Genomic DNA, 17304 nt, shown 5'->3' with positions numbered 1-17304 from the left:
TTTTGCTTGAATCCGTCTATCTAGCTATCTTAGTGTTTCTACTAGTTTTCATGATTCCATGCTTTTTCTGGTTTTCCTTCTATCCCAGTACAATGGCCTTTTCTTCTCATCCTTTTTCATTTGTACTTCCCCTTCTATTTTAGGGCTTCCATGGTGGCTCAGACCAGGGAAAGCCTGGTCTGAGGTAGATTCCCATTGAGACAGATTCAGGTAAAGATCTGCCTGCAATGTAGAAGACCCGCGTTCAATCCCTGGGTTGGGAAGATCTCCTGGAGAATGGAATGGCAACCCACTCCAATGTTCTTTCCTGGAGAATTCCATGGACAGAGGAGCCTGGCGGGCTGCAGTGCATGGGTTGGCAAAGAGTTGGGACATGACTGAGTGACTGCCACTTTGACTTTCACGTCTATTTAATCTAACTGCTGAAATCTCCCAAGGTTTGGTCCTAAGACCCCTTATTTTCTTCAGCTGTTACTTCCATTTCATTTCCTCTAGCATCAAACCTTATTCAGACCCATTTGCCATTGGTCATCAAATCTTTAGTCCCATTTGTGACATTTTTTTCTGAATTCCAGACTTATATACCCATCTTCTACTTGCCTTGCCACTTGAATGATAGTCTAATAGGCATCTCATACTTAGCAGCATCCTTAGTTCTGTTAATAGTCTGTTCCCCAGGCTTTCCCATATTTCCTAGTAAGTGACTCAACCAAAAAACCAAGCAGTCATCCTTGATTCCTCTCTTATCACACACACCCCATTTTCTCTACATAATCTCCAAGTCCTGCTAACTTCTCTGTTAATAGTTAACTTGAATTTTTGCACCTCCTTATTCCTCTGCCATCACCCTACTCCAAGCCCCTCTTTTGTCTGGCCTGGATTACGCAATATTCCATGTTAATTCCCTATAATTCATTCTCTCCACAGGATCTAGTGTGAGCTTCAAGTAACTTGGTAACTTGGAACATGTTGATCCTCTGCTTAAAACCCTCCAGTTAATGGTTTTCCATCCTTTATCTCCTCTTTCTTACTACACTGTGAACAAATGCCTTCTTGTTTCTTGAACACACTGAGCTTGTTCCTTCCTTTGGGCTTTGCTCTGGCTTTCTTTCTACCTAGAATACTTCCCTCAGATATGTTTCTCAGAAGTCAACTTATTATTCGTGTCTTGACTTAATTATCACTTCTTCAGATTCCTTTCCTAATCCACAATCTAGAGTCAGTTGCCACATACTCTTTAATGCCACAAAAATCACCTATTTTAATTTCAGCGTAGAATTTATCACCTAATATTTTCTTGTATCTTTTCTGTCTCCACCTTCTAAAATATAAGCTCTGTGTGAGCAGAGACCTAATCTATCCAGTATATTGCTGAATATATATATAGGACCTGGTATAGTGTCTGGTACACAGTAGATGCTTAACAAATACTCATTGGGTAAATGAAGGACTTATATGTTGTCAGTGTTTCTTACCTGAACTCTTGCAGTAAACTCCTGATTGTTCTCTCTGTTTTCATCCTGTATATTCCTGGTACAACAATGTTTATGAAACATAGATCTGATCAGAGTTCCTCTATATAAATCATTCTGTGTAGAAATTCTCTTGTCTAAAGATCAAACTTAGAATGTCTTCCATGATTTTTTTCCTAGTTCCTTATTCTTTTTCAGTCTCATCCTCCAGATCTTCAATACTGCTTGCAATTATGTTTAATCAGTGAATGCTGATCAGTGAATTCTGTTTCAGTTCTGTGTCTTGACACATGCTGTACATACTGCCTTCAATTTCTTTTTCTTTGATCAGCTGCTTAATGCCTTCTTATCATTCAGGATTGAGGTCAGAAGTCATCCTCTTTTGAATGCTTACCTTATCCTTCCCAAGCATGGTTAGAAACTTGCACTTTTATGTTTCTGCTCTACCTGTCATGTAACTTCTTTTATTCTCCCACTGCAGTACTGTGTTATTTGTCTCTTTTTTGCCTGACTGAGCTATAAGCTCTTTGTGGGCAGGGACCATGCCACATTTATGCTTGTGTTCCCATCACCTGCATAGTAACTGATGTATCTGCTAAGTCGCTTCAGTAGTGTCCAACTCTGTGTGACCCCAAAGACGGCAGCCCACCAGGCTCCCCTGTCCCTGGGATTCTCCAGGCAAGAACACTGGAGTGGGTTGCCATTTCCTTCTCCAATGCATGAAAGTGAAAAAATAAAGTGAAGTCGCTACTAACGCATATATATGGAATTTAGAAAGATGGTAACAATAACCTGGTGTACGAGACAGCAAAAGAGACACTGATGTATAGAACAGTCTTATGGACTCTGTGGGAGAGGGAGAGGGTGGGAAGATTTGGGAGAGTGACATTGAAACATGTAGAATATCATGTAAGAAACGAGTTGCCAGTCCAGGTTCGATGCGCGATACTGGATGCTTGGGGCTGGTGCACTGGGACGACCCAGAGGGATAGTGTGGGGAGGGAGGAGGGAGGAGGGTTCAGGATGGGGAACACATGTATGCCTGTGGCGGATTCATTTTGATATTTGGAAAAACTAATACAATTATGTAAAGTTTAAAAATAAAATAAAATTAAAAAAAAAAAAAAAAAAAAAAGTCGCTCAGTCGTGTCTGACTCCTAGCGACCCTATGGACTGTAGCCCTCCAGGCCCCTCCATCCGTGGGACTTTCCAGGCGAGAGTACTGGAGTGGGGTGCCATTGTCTTCTCCGAACTGGTATATAGTAGATAATAAATATTCGTGAATCAAACCAAGGAGTCTTAGAATATCTATTAACTGAGATCTGAGTTACTTCAAAATACTGACTCAGTTTCTTTTCTGGTAGAAGCAGGGAGAGTTGGAGGAAGAAGATGAGAATCTTCCTATACAAGAAGTATCCTTTGACCCAGAGAAAGCTCAGTGTTGCATAGTGGAAAATGGACAGATTTTAACTCATGGCAGTGGAGGAAAAGGATATGGACTGGCGTCAACTGGAGTAACTTCTGGGTGCTATCAGTGGAAGGTGCGTAGAATTCTAAGTAGTAATTAAAAACATTTTATCTTTTAGTCTCTTCCTCCTAGATTATTATTTTTTAAAGAGAAAGACTATTAAAAAATCATCTTACGTAAAAGTTCTAGTACTCTGTAATTTTTAACATAAATGGAAGCCCAATGAAGGATATATAAGAACCCTATATTATTTTTGTAACTCTTTCAAAAATGTTTTTAATGTATAGTTGAAAAATGACGATCATCTCTTCCATGAGAGGTCATACAGTGCACCCCCAGCAATGAAAATTTGATAACATGTGTGATGTTTCTTCCTGGGAGAGCACATAAGAGACTGAATGGCCGAGATTTTTACTGGATGCTAGTCACATACTCTGCGCCTGGCATATACTAAAATTTTAGATTCCCAGAGGGAAAGCAGCTTTTTATCATAAACATATTATCACACAGTCTAAGTAAAAGAAGCCACCTTTATCAGTTAGGGAAACTTTGTATCAATGTGGCAAAGTATTTATCAGTCTAGTCCCCAGGTGCCAGCCAAGGACCAACATTGCAAGTAGACATTTCTAAGGATAGCAGTCCTGTTGTGTTACTTCTTTTGATTGCACAGTGTACCTCCTTGGCTCTTTGCCACAGTGTTTTTACAATAAAATTAATGTTATTATCTGGTAGGACCTCAGACAGCAGGGTGAGACCAGCCTGTAGTATTGACTTCAGGGGTCTTAGACTTAGCCAGTTAAAATAAATCTTATTAATCACAAAATATCTATCTTAAAAAGTCATGTGGCTTTTTCCATAAATTTAGCACAGCACAACTCTGGCCAGTCCAGGACTCAGAATAGGGCACTTACACAGAAAAATTTAATTCTAGAGGTTGTATATGGTATCCTTGGAGATGAAGAGTTTATAAGATGTACAGTAGTCAGGCAGAACAAGTTAACAGGACCTTGATGGGATCTCCTATCAGGGGGCCTCCCACCTTATTTTCTCATTGCAGTCTAAATAATTTAGTTGAGTTCTTGGTTTCAGAGGGACTGTCTCTAAAGCCAGTTGGTTAAATAGTTCTGTTTGTGTGTGACATCTTTTTATCTGCCTCAAGAGCGTGGATGACATCTGGAGGTGTCCTGTGGAAATTCCAGGACCTGGAGTCATCCCCTGCTTCGTATAGCCTATTAGGTATAATGGGAGGCTCAGAAGCCAGTTTAAATTTAAAGTGCTCAAAACCACCTTCTTCACAGCATGGCTTTCCCCTGTTCTCCCCTCCCCCAGGAGGAGGAACAGTTGTGAAAAATGGTGATCATTTATGCCATCTCTATTCTTCCATACTTCCTGGGGCCTGGGTTCCCTCCTCACCTACCTTATTCTAAAATCAGTATTTCTAAAAAAAATAAAAAATAAATAAAATCAATATTTCTCATTTAGTAATTCTAACTTCACATTTTTTTAAATCATTTTTTATCTTCATCTAGCCCTTTTGTCCAGAAGGGTTAGAAGCAATAGGGACAAAAGAATTTTCACACACACAAAATTTTTTTAATAAAAACATTTTTATTCCTAACCACAAAGGTTAGGAATTGTCAGGACAAAATCCCAATTAAAAAATTGTTTTTCACACCATCTGCCTCTTCTATCCTAACCATTTATCCAGTGAGCAGCGTAGGAAAGATTCTTCTTTTTCTGGGGAGAGCTTCATTTAATAATCTGTCTTACTAGGGCCTGTGTATCAGACATAGAAACAAGCTATCAGTCTGTTGTTGAAACTGACTAGTTCAAAAAGCTGAACAGAAAAGGTCGGTAGTGATAGGACATCCACAAGAAGAGGTCAAGAGTCCATCTCTTATAAGAGTGGATGAGAGGGATCATGTGCCCTAAAGTATGCCCTCCTCCATCTTTCAGGTTTCAGGAAGAATAGAAGTTAAGAATGTAATCAGTTTCTATGTCAGAAACAGAAAGCCAATCAGCAGCTCAAGTTAGATGACTATCAAAAGAACAAGCCCTTTCCCAGGAGCATATGTAAGAATCCTGGACAGTCCAACTAGAATCCATGATGTTTTTAGTTTATGGCTACACCATCTTTAACAGTCCCAACATTTGATTTTTGTTCATTGGTCTGGTACCTACTTTTAGTTGAACACAGCTCATGTTGAGTTGAAACAGCCTATAGGAGAGAGTATCAGGTTTTAACTTAGAGGCTGCTCCAAGCGATTGGAAGCTGTGAATAGAGGCTTCTATAATAAAACTAGCAACTTCTGGGGGTAGCAGTAAAACCTAAATGCTATAGGATCACACAGCTGCATTTTAAGTCTAAATGACTAAGGTCTTTTTGCCTTCTTAAAGTATAGATTTGATGTACTTACTCAAAAATACTCATTGCAGGCTAGAAAATCATCAGACTCTAAGGGTCAGACATCTGATTTTACAGGAACTAATTGGCACCTAACAACTGCTTTTTAAAACTCTCAATGTATATTTTTGTGTGAAGACTGCCAGTCTTTATTTTGTTTCTCTTTGTTCTCGTAGTTCTGATAGGCAAATATCATAACAAAAAATTATTAGTTATAGAGGCTTGTTTTGTTTCCATTACTCAAAGAATTTAAATTCCAATCTACTCGCCAGGGACAAAAAGCAGGGAAGTTGTGTGCCACTAACATTTGTCCTCTGCAGCTTTCACTTACTAGTTTGATCTCTTAGTGTTTATGAAGTTATACCATGTAACATTTTACACTATCTTTTATTATACATCCAGATGCAGTAGCCACGAAATGAAGCTGTTTTTTGTCAAGTTTACTTAGACCCCTAGCAGTAAATTTAGGATTTACAAGGTTAATTGGTTGGACTGGGGTACTAGTATAGTAGTGGCAGCTTCTAGGCTAAAGAAAATTGCTGGAGTAGTTTCTTTTCTTCTCTCTCCCCCTCATCTCTTCCTTTCTTCCCATCTCTTCTCTTCCCTCCCATTCCTTCCTTCCTTCTTTATAAATCTTTATTCCATCCTGGGAACTGACTTAAATACCTTATCTCTTCTTGTTTGGAGGAAAGAGCAACATACACTTCTAATATTTTTGGTTTCCCCAAAACTCACCTCAGGGATTTTTGAACTTTTTCTCTTGCCACCTGGAGGAGAGAGCAACTGCAAGCTTATTTTTATTCTTTGGCCTATCCAAAGCTCATGTGTGGGAATGTTTAGGCCCTTTCACTTCCCACCTAGAGAGGAAAACAACACTTTTCTGCTCTTTTCCCCTCACTTAACTAACAGGGCCAAAAGCAGCTAGGGGATCCAGTGAGTCAGCCCTCCTGTGGTTGACTCTTACTACTTTTGAATTCCATGGGTAACTTTTGTCTCTCACAATAGATAGCCACTCACCTGCTGTTTCATAATGTATAACCACATAGGCATTAGAGTTTTCTCTTTCCCCAGTTCTCTCTTGTTCCCAAATATGTACTTATATTTTAATGATATAGAGTTGTTCTAGTGAAGCTCATGTTGCCACTGCTGTTGTTGGAGATTCTGAAGATTACCCCTGTGTTCAAAGATTTGGTAGAAGGACTCATAGGACTCCGTATATCATTGTATTCATGATGACTGGGGTTTTCTATAACAGGTAGTAAGGATATAAAGATATAAGCCAGATAATAAGGGGAAAAGACACAGGAAGCATCTAGAGGAATACATGTTCAGGCTTCCTTACGTTTTCTCCATGCCACGAAGGGTCACATGGACCACACACTTGTCTCACCAGCAAAATACAGCAACATGTGTATGATGTTTTAGGGAAGCCCATTAGAGACTTGGTTCCCAAGATTTTTACTGGAGACTGGTAATGAAGGTACCCTCTGCCTGGCATGTGCTAAAAGTCCAGACTCCCAAAAGGAAAGTTCATGTTCATTGTAAACCACATTGTTTGTTCAAACATTCTTGTCCTGGTAAGCTGCTTGAATCATTTAGGGAATGTTTTGTAACAATGTAGGAAACTGTTTACCAGTCGAGTTACTTGCTAAGGGGCCACTTAGCAAGGGCCTTAGGTACTTGCTAAGGGGCCACTGTTATAAGCGTGCCTTTTGAAAGAGGGCAGTCTAAAGCCTGCTATATTAACTCTTTTCTGAACAGAAGTATACATAAGAGTAATTAGAAATTTTGTATATAAAGAATTGAAGCTGTCCATTAAAATTTTTCTGGACTTGATATACTTTCTCAACTTCATAATTAAGATGTAAGTTAAAATTGTTTATTTCAAATAAATACTCAGAGGTTATATTCAGAGGTTATTCTACATGTACTACATGGTAAATATTAAATTTGCCTTAAACTCTTTAAAAAATGATGAAACTGTTTCATTTTTGTGTTATTTTCACTTAAGCTAAAAATAAACTTATGTTCTCATAAATGCTAATTCTTTATAAACATATTCCTCAGTATTGCTTTATATGGTTAATGGTATATAAAAAAGTTTTTTTGAATACTAGTGAACATTACCACTTGATTTTAGTTTTACATTGTGAAGGAAAACAGAGGTAATGAAGGCACGTGTGTTGGAGTTTCTCGTTGGCCAGTACACGACTTTAACCACCGTACTACCTCGGATATGTGGCTCTATCGGGCCTACAGTGGTAACCTCTATCACAACGGAGAACAGACTCTGACGTTATCCAGCTTTACTCAAGGAGATTTCATTACCTGTGTGTTAGACATGGAAGCCAGGACCATTTCCTTTGGGAAGAATGGAGAGGTACTGAAACTTATTCGGAGACATTGCTTGTTTTGTTTTCTTTTTTAAATTAGTTATCTATTTTATACATATTATCCGAGGTGTAAATATGTCAATTCCAACTTCCCAATTCTTCCCACCTCTACCCTTTCCTCCTTGGTATCCATACATTTGTTCTCTACATCTGTGTTCCCATTTCTGCTTTGCATTTATACCACTTTTCTAGATTACATATATATGCATTAATGTATGATATCTACTTTTCTCTTTCTGACTTCATTCTTTATGACAGTCTCTAGGTCCATCCATGTCTCTGCAAATAACCTTATTTCATGCTTTTTTATGGCCAATAATATTTCATATGTATGTACCACATCTTCTTTATCTATTCTTCTGTTGATGGACATTTAGGTTACTGCCTTGTCCTGGCTATTGCAAATAGTGCTGCAGTGAACATTAGGGTTCATGTGTCTTTTTGTTTGTTTAAAATGTTTACTTTTAATATCATAAGCAGAGAGCATAACAAAGTCATAAATTTGACGGAAAGTAACCCATAGAGGAACCCCCATAACACTGAGTATATGCCTGATAGTGGGATTGCTGGGTCATACAGTAGTTCCAGGTTTGGTTTTTCAAGGAACCTCCATACTGTTCTCTATAGTGGCTGTATCAATTTATATTCACACTAGCCATGTATGAGGTTCCCTTTTCTCTATACCCTCTCCAGCACTTTTTTTTTTCCAGGGTCTCAGCTTTCTCATGTATTCTGTTTTCTTATTTTTAATTGGAGGATAATTGCTTTACAATGTTGTGTTGGTTTTTGCCAGATAGCAACATGAATCAGCCATAAGTATACATACGTCCCCTTCCTCTTGAACCTGCCTCCCATCTCCCACCCCGTCCTGTCCCTCAGGTCCCAGGATTTGTTGTTTGTAGATTTTTGATGATGGCCATTCTGACCAGTGTGAGGTGATACCTTGTTGTAGTTTTGATTTGTTTTTCTTTAATAGTTTAGTGATGTTGGGCATCTTTTCATGTATTTGTTGGCTATCTGGATGTCTTCTTTGGAAAAATGCCTATTTAGGTCTTCTGCCCATTTTTTTCCTGAAGTCTTTTTTGTTTTTTTAATTTTTACACTGTTGTGTTGGTTTCTAACATACAGTGTGAATAAGCCATAATTATACATACATCCCCTCCCTCCCCTCTCCCCGTCCCATCCCTCCAGGTCATCACAGAATGCCAGATTGCTTCTGCCCATTTTTTGATTTTTTTTTTTTTTTAATACTGAGCTGTATGCCCTGTTTGTATATTTTGGAGATTAATCCTTTGTAAGTTGCTTCATTTGCAAATATTTTCTCCCCTTCTGAGGGCTGTCTTTTTGTCTTGTTTATGGTTTCCTTTACTGTGGAAAAACTTTTAAGTTTAATTAGGTCCCATTTGTTTATTTTATTTTCATTAATCTAGGAATTGGACCAAAAAAGATCTTGCTGTGATTTATGTCATGGAGTTTTTCTTTTTACTTATTCTTGACTCAGTTAGTGCTAGCTATTCAGTTTACAGATTATTTGCTCTTCTCCGCTTTTTCTCTAGTCCTTTTGGTTCTTATGATATTTATCAGCATCAAAAAATAAAAAGAAAAAGACAATAGTAAAATCCCAATAAGACAGTTGTAACAGAGGAACAAATTAAGATCATTTATTATATGTGGAATTTCCTTAGTTAGCAAGGATAACTGAGATTTGAATCTAGTAACTTACTGTGTCTCGTAAGAGCTTTGAATCTTAATATGTATTGGATATTATCAATTTTAAAACATATTTTTGTTTCCTTTTTTTCCCATCACCTGTGCCACACTATAGGAACCCAAATTAGCTTTTGAAGATGTGGATGCAGCAGAGTTGTACCCATGCGTAATGTTCTATAGTAGCAACCCAGGGGAAAAGGTAATGAAACCTCAGACCTTCATAATTAAGCATGAAGAATATTTGTTATTTTTTATTAATATTTGTTAACATCATACAGAGTTTATAGGTACAAGAAGCTATTTCTACCATTAGAAGTACCTTCTCAGGTAAATTTAGTCTTCCAGAAGAAGGTTAGATTATTTTTTTAAATTACCGTTACTCTTTTTTAAGGGACTATTTTGATATTCTGATAATTTGAGTATAGTGAATCAACTTTGAAACTTATGTGGGATTACAGGAATTACAGGAAATAGTTTACGGATAATCTGGTTCATTAGCAGTTGTGCCTATGAGAGAGGAATCTAAAAATAACCTCAGTGTAGTCAGATACTATTCTGTGAATAATGGAGGTTTCAGTTATGATGGGGAAGCTGCTTTTCATTCATTCCTCTGAGGGTTTTCAGACCCTGTAGATGGTGTAAATTTGAACCCTAAGTCCTCAGAACAGTATTAAAGTGATACCCTCTCACTAAAACTTTTTTTCCTCCTAATCTAAAACCCACACAGAGAGAAACTTCTTTGTGGTCTCGCTGGGAGGATTGATTTGTTTTCTACCCCATCCTTTTACATGAGGATGTAGTATAGCCTAGGTCTGGTCTCCAGAATTTCTAGTTATTTTTTAGTAGGAAGATGTCAAGCTGTCTCACATATCATGCATCTGTGATGAAAATGCTAGATTTGGTAAATTCTAACCATGAAAGTATAATTTATTCTGGCCTTTTAAATATATTTAAAAAAATTTTCAAGGAGGTATAATTTCAAGCTAGCTACTCATGAGATAGTGGAACTGCTTCTTGAACCAGCTGGCCAACAAAACTGAATTGGAAATGAATAAACAGGCACCCCAGTACTTCCTTTTTATCCCTTTCCCTGGTGATATTCTTGCAGCCCAGAGCAGGTTCTTAGTATGTTCTGGTTAGAATGATGGCCTATTGCTCTGTAACATCTGTGAAACTTGAAGGAATTAATTTAACCTTAGGTAGGTTTTATATCAATCAGTTTATTCTACCCAGAAGTGTTGTCTGACTTCAGAATCTGATAGAAACAATACTAATAATAGTTAATATTTTTTTTAATATTTACTGTGTGTCTGGCATACAGCAAAGTGCTGATAAGCATTTTATGTGCATAGTCTAATCTTTAATATAATAAGAGATAGATAGAGGTATTAGTGTCAGGTTTTTTTTCCAGATGAAAAAGCTGAGGTTTAGAGAGATTAAATAATTTCTGAAGATTATACAGAGTTAAGATTTGAACCCAGGTCTTTCTCTTCTTTTAACCTCTATGTCTTATTTGAAATGTGTGACCAATTTTATAATCTTGTGAGTTTATCTTTGTGCCTCTGAAACAATATAAGATGGTCCCAGGACTCATTATTATCCTGGAGTCTTAAGGATTAGAGTGAAGTCAAGACTTTTAGAGTGGGGACTAAGGCTTCCCTGATAGCTCAGACAGTAAAGAATCTGCCTGCAGTGTGGGAGACCTGGGTTCGATCCCTGGGTTGGGAAGATCCTCTGGAGGAAGGCATGGCAACCCATTCCAGTATTCTTGCCTGAAGAATCCCCACGGACAGAGGAGCTACAGTCCATGGGGTCACAAAGAGTTGGACACGCCTGAGCGAATAAGCACAGCACAGCAGATTGAATCACATACACCTTGGTCTGTACCTATCTTTTGAGTGACCACAACAGCACTCCTACTCACAGGCTGCAGAAGGTTTAAATGACAGGGTAACTTATTTCTCAGGACCATACTGCTACTGACTTTAGTAGAGCTGTAATACTTGCTCATTTCTTATTGAGGGCCAACAGTACAATACACATATATCAGGAAACCAAATACTAGTTCCACATTGGATTACATGTGCTAGATTTATAGTTTTGTGATTTATAGAATTAATAGTTTAGGATAACTATTAATAATCACACATTTGCCACCCTCTTTTCTTTTATAGGTGAAAATTTGTGATATGCAGATGCGTGGCACACCACGAGACCTCCTTCCAGGAGATCCTATTTGTAGTCCAGTAGCTGCAGTGCTGGCAGAGGCCACTATTCAGCTTATTCGTATCCTTCATCGAACAGACCGTTGGACTTACTGCATTAACAAAAAAATGATGGAAAGGCTACACAAAATTAAGATATGTATTAAAGAATCAGGTCAGAAGCTAAAGAAAAGCCGCTCGGTTCAAAGCCGAGAGGAAAATGAAATGAGAGAAGAAAAGGAAAACAAAGAGGAAGAGAAAGGTAAACACAGTAGGCATGGCCTTGCTGACCTGTCAGAACCGCAGCTGAGGACCCTTTGCCTAGAGGTGTGGCCTGTGCTGGCAGTGATAGGAGGAGTTGATGCTGGTCTTAGAGTTGGAGGTCGGTGTGTTCACAAGCAAACTGGGCGCCATGCCACGCTGCTGGGAGTGGTCAAAGAGGGCAGCACGTCTGCCAAAGTCCAATGGGATGAAGCAGAAATTACCATCAGGTATGATTTGTTGAGTTACACTGTTAGCAAATGAATATTTATTGGTGAAATGTGCTATTGCCTATGGACAGTGAGTAATTATGTATTTTAGGTGAGCTGCCAATTAACTTTTTAAAATAACATTTTTCGTACATCTGGGTATGAGTACTATTGATTTCCTAAAGGGGTATTCCAAACTTGTGTTCCTTGGAATACTAGTAGTTTGTAAAATATATAGTTTTTACTTTGTTTTGTGAAAAAAAAGGTAACCTCAGTAGTTTAGACTAAGTAGGATCCTTCTGTCTGTTTTTCATTTAACTTCCTGCTTTTTAATCATTTCCATTACACATTGGGACAGAAAAAAAGCCAGACAGCAGATCTCTTAGTTCCATTTTATATAGGAAATAGGATGGTAACATTTGTGACTAAAATTAGGTTTTGTATTATCTGTTGTTTTTAAATATTCTTTTTTTTTAAGCATATATTTCTATACCTTCAGTGTGTAACATTTTTGATAGGTATGAAAATTATGTTTATTTGGCACGAATTGTGTGCTTAAAAGCATTTAGATGTGTTTGGAATCAGGTAGAATTTGTGTGAAATAGAAACTTCATATGTTTAAAAGGAAGTATGTTAAGTATTTGAGTCAATAAGGGGACTTACTTAACTAATGACTACATAATTGTATCATTTGAAAACATGGATTTATTGACGATATTATGTAACTGTTCATTGTACTGCTTAAAGTGATTCCTTTATTAATATGACATGGGACAATATCAAAAACAATGGTTCTTCAGTATTTTTTGGAGGTGGTAGTATTATATACTGTAATGATAGCTATGGACCCTCTCAGCTGAAAAATAACACATGTGAGTTTACACACAGTTTCAGGAATTAATGGACTCCAGGCTAAGAAAACAATGAAAATTTTACTTGTGAAAGTATCTACCTTTTCTTTAGTTCTTTGTCTTGTTTTGGAAAGGATTTATGATGCCTTGCTGCTGCTAAGTCACTTCAGTCATGTCCAAGTCTGTGTGACCCCATAGACAGCAGCCCACCAGGCTCCCCCGTCCCTGGGGTTCTCCAGGCAAGAACACTGGAATGGGTTGCCATTTCCTTCTCCAATGCATGAAAGTGAAAAGTGAAAGTGAAGTCGCTCAGTCGTGTCTGACTCTTAGCGATCCCATGGACTGCAGCCTACCAGGCTCCTCCGTCCATGGGATTTGCCAGGCAAGAGTACTGGAGTGGGGTGCCATTGCCTTACTAAGATGCAAACAATAAAGCAAAATGATTAAATTAAAACACATATTAATAAGAAAAATGACCCAAAGAGAAAATAAGAGTAGATTAAGCTGGAACCAAAATTTAGATTATTAGAACAAATGTATGCCACCAAACTTTGTATACTTGCTAAAGCTTTCTATTCCAGTTCTTTATTAATGGTTATAGCATGTTGAAACTTTTGGGAATTCTTGCTGGGTATTAGGAAATATGTAGTCATCTTTTTGCTTAAACTAAATTGAAAGCAATTATTGAAGACTACAAGGTAATTTTTCTGAATGAAACAAAGTCTTAATCTGAAATAGGTTTTAAATGGCCATTACCCATATAATAAGCTAGATTTATTGTACAAACTTTCTGAATAGCTTACATTAGGGATTGGCAAACCACACCTGGCCCAGCTCCTGTTAAATTTAAATAGCCACAAGCGTTCATTCAGGTATATCAGTGACTGCTTTCACACAATGATGTCAGGGTTGAAAAGTTGCAGCAGAGACTATGTGGCCTTCAAGTCCTAAGATATTTACTATTTGGCTCTTTATAGAAATTTTGCTAGTCCCTGGCTTAGGTCATATAATAATGAATATTCATATTTGAAGGCACAGGAACATCTCATTGCTTTTGCGTTTAACATCACATCTCCCCATTTTTCTCATAATGGATTCATTTTTCTGTTTGTAATGAGTTCTCTAGTTTGTGTAGTTTATTCTCTGTTTTGATACATCTTATTTTGTCTACATTATTTTCTATACCTTCCTCTCGTCTATCCCTCACTTGCTTCTTCCTGTGTCATTCTGATCTTTATTAAAGCTTCCCAACTTTTTGGTCGCCTAGTGATACTCCATTGTATAATCTGGAACCCTGTGAACCACTTCCTTTTGACGTGGCACGATTTCGAGGCCTGACAGCTTCTGTGTTGCTGGACCTCACATATCTGACTGGCATTCATGAAGACATGGGCAAACAGAGCACGAAGCGACATGAAAAGAAACACCGACATGAATCTGAGGAGAAAGGGGATGTTGAACAGAAAATTGAGAGTGAATCTGCTTTGGACACACGAACGGGCTTAACATCTGATGATGTTAAGGGTACCACAAGCTCCAAATCAGAAAACGAAATAGCTTCATTTTCTTTAGATTCAGCAGTGCCAGGTGTGGAATCCCAACATCAGATAACAGAAGGAAAAAGAAAAAATCATGAACACATGTCCAAAAACCATGACATAGCCCAGTCAGAAATCAGAGCAGTCCAGCTGTCCTATCTCTACCTCGGTGCTATGAAGTCACTCAGTGCTCTTCTTGGCTGTAGTAAATATGCTGAACTGTTGCTGATACCAAAAGTTCTGGCTGAAAATGGCCACAACTCAGACTGTGCAAGCTCTCCAGTTGTTCATGAAGATGTGGAGATGCGTGCAGCCCTTCAGTTTTTGATGCGCCACATGGTGAAGCGAGCGGTCATGCGGTCACCCATAAAGAGAGCACTGGGATTAGCAGATCTGGAACGAGCTCAAGCCATGATCTATAAATTAGTGGTCCATGGGCTTTTGGAAGACCAATTTGGGGGCAAAATTAAGCAAGGTAAGTTATCTGATTTTCAAAAAATTTTTGCTTTGTGCTGTTGAAGTTACTCATAATTGTCAGAAGTGATATATTCTGTAAGTGATTTATAAATTTTTTTGGCCAAAAAGTTTTCAGAGTGTTTTTTCCTTTGCAAGGCAGACAGTTCCTTTCTGCTTCTTTATATTAATAAGCATCTGTCTACAGGCATACTTCTTTTTATTGCACTCTGCAGATTCTGCATTTTTTACACATTGAAGATTTGTGGCAACTCCGGGTTAGGCAAGTCTTTCAGTGCCATTTTCCACAGCATTTGCTTGCTTTGTGTCTCTGTCACATTTTGGTAATTTTCACAGCATTTCAGACTTTTTCATCATTATTGTATTTCTTATGGTGATCTGTGATCAGTGATCTTTGATGTTGCTACTGTGATTTGCTGAAGGCTTAGATGATGGGTAGCATTTTTTAACAATGAAGTATTTTTTAGTTAAGGTATGTACATTGGTTTTGATTTTTAGACATAATGCTTTTGCACACTCAATAGACTATAGTGTAAACATAATTTTTTCTTCACTGGGGAATCAAAAAGTTGCTTTATTGCAGTGAAATCTCTGAGGTGTGCCTATACCTATAATTTTTTATTTTTAACTTATGGAAGTATTGAAACTTAATAATTATTACATTTTGTAAAACTGAAATTTAACTCATGCCGCAAAAGGTACTCATGTATTTGTTGATCTGATTCAATATATATATATTATTTTGATAACTTTCAGAGATATTTTAAAGGACTTTCTAAAAGTTCTACTTTCATAGGCTGTATATTGTGTATAAAAATCCTTGTTTATCTTTTATCCTCACCTTTGGGGATAATAAGAGTTCTGAAAATAAAAATGAAATTCATTCAGTAAATATTTATTGAGTACCTACAGTGTGCTAGGTACCCTTCTGGATTTTGGGGAGACAACAGTGAACAAAACAAAGTCACCTACCTTCATGGTGCTTCCTTTTTTTCCCCTTCCTTCCCTCTGACTTCCTCTGCTTTTTCGTTTTCCCTTATTCCCCTTCTTCCTTCTTTAGCATAGATAGTAAATAGGCAGAGAGATGTGTATGGTGCATATAAACAGAAGTTGTTATGATCATGATTATGAAAAGTAGCTGGTCACTTCACAAACCAAAGAGAATTAGCTAGCTATTTGTAACAGCAGCTATCTTGATTATGTTTATTTGTAAGTTCCCTTACGAGATAAGAAAAAATTGCAAGTGCTTTGACATTTTAACGTATGGGGGGAAAAAAAAAAACAACATTTAAGAGTAGTTTATTTTGTGAGGCATTGTCCTTTTTTAGAACTTGGGAGTTTCTGTCTAGGTTTTTATTCTTGTATTTACATATCTTCTTTTTTGTTGTTTGAAGACTAAAGATAGACATCAAAATCAAACTGCTAAGGAAACAGTTTTAATGATCCTTAGAGAACCTCTGGTTAAATCTTGCAAGAATAAGTGAAAGAGTACCTTCTCTCAAGTAAGAAATGAGTAATTACAAGAGCTTGTTACATTATTGTCTGTAGAGGCTATAAGCAGTTCAGTTCAGTTGCTTAGTCGTGTCTGAGTCTTTGTGACCCCTTGGACTGCGGCATGCCAGGCCTCCCTGTCCATCACCAACTCCCAGAGCTTGCTCAAACTCATGTCCATTGAGTCAGTGATGCCATCCAACCATCTCATCCTCTGTTGTCCCCTTCTTCTGCCTTCAATCTTTGCCAGCATCAGGATCTTTTCCAATGAGTCAGTTCTTTGCATCAGGTGACCAAAGTATTGGAGCTTCAGCTTCAGCATCAGTGCTTGCAATGACTGCTCAGGACTGATTTCCTTTAGGATGAACTGGTTGGATCTCCTTGCAGTCCATGGGACTCTCAAGAGTCTTCTCCCAACACCACAGTTCAAAAGCATCAATTCTTCGGTGCTCAGCTTTCTTTATAGTCCAACTCTCACATCCCTACATGACTACTGGCCATAGTTTTGACTAGACAGACCTTTTTCGGCCAAGTAATGTCAGCAAAGAGGCTATAATAACGAGACAGTAATGAATGTATGTTCAGTCGTGTCTTTGTGGCACCATGGACTATTGCCCATCAGGCTCCTCTGTCCATGCAATTTTCCAGGCACGAATACTGGAGTGTGTTGTCACTTCCTATTCCAGGGGATCTTCCTGACCCAGGGATCAAACCTGGGTCTCTTGCATCTTCTGCATTGACAGGTGGATTCTTTACCACTGAGCTACCTGGAAATCCCCACAATAGTGGATATAAGGATGTATATATAGAAGAACATTTTTTTCTGTAA

The 17304-nt window shown here is 37.9% G+C and overlaps 1 protein-coding gene across 1 annotated transcript in view; it reads left to right on the top strand.

Annotated features, from left to right (window-relative positions):
- HERC1 (HECT and RLD domain containing E3 ubiquitin protein ligase family member 1) overlaps positions 1–17304 on the top strand; it is a 212340-nt gene that overhangs the window by 130506 nt on the left and 64530 nt on the right. The window contains 5 exon segments of the mRNA XM_070378058.1: positions 2837–3013; positions 7485–7724; positions 9563–9646; positions 11622–12142; positions 14216–14985. Of these exon segments, the coding sequence (XP_070234159.1) occupies positions 2837–3013; positions 7485–7724; positions 9563–9646; positions 11622–12142; positions 14216–14985 (1792 nt within the window).

Source organism: Bos mutus, chromosome 10, assembly GCF_027580195.1.
Source record: "Bos mutus isolate GX-2022 chromosome 10, NWIPB_WYAK_1.1, whole genome shotgun sequence".
NCBI lineage: Eukaryota > Metazoa > Chordata > Mammalia > Artiodactyla > Bovidae > Bos > Bos mutus.
Note: the sequence above shows the minus strand (reverse complement) of the source record. Positions and strands in the feature narration are given on the sequence as shown.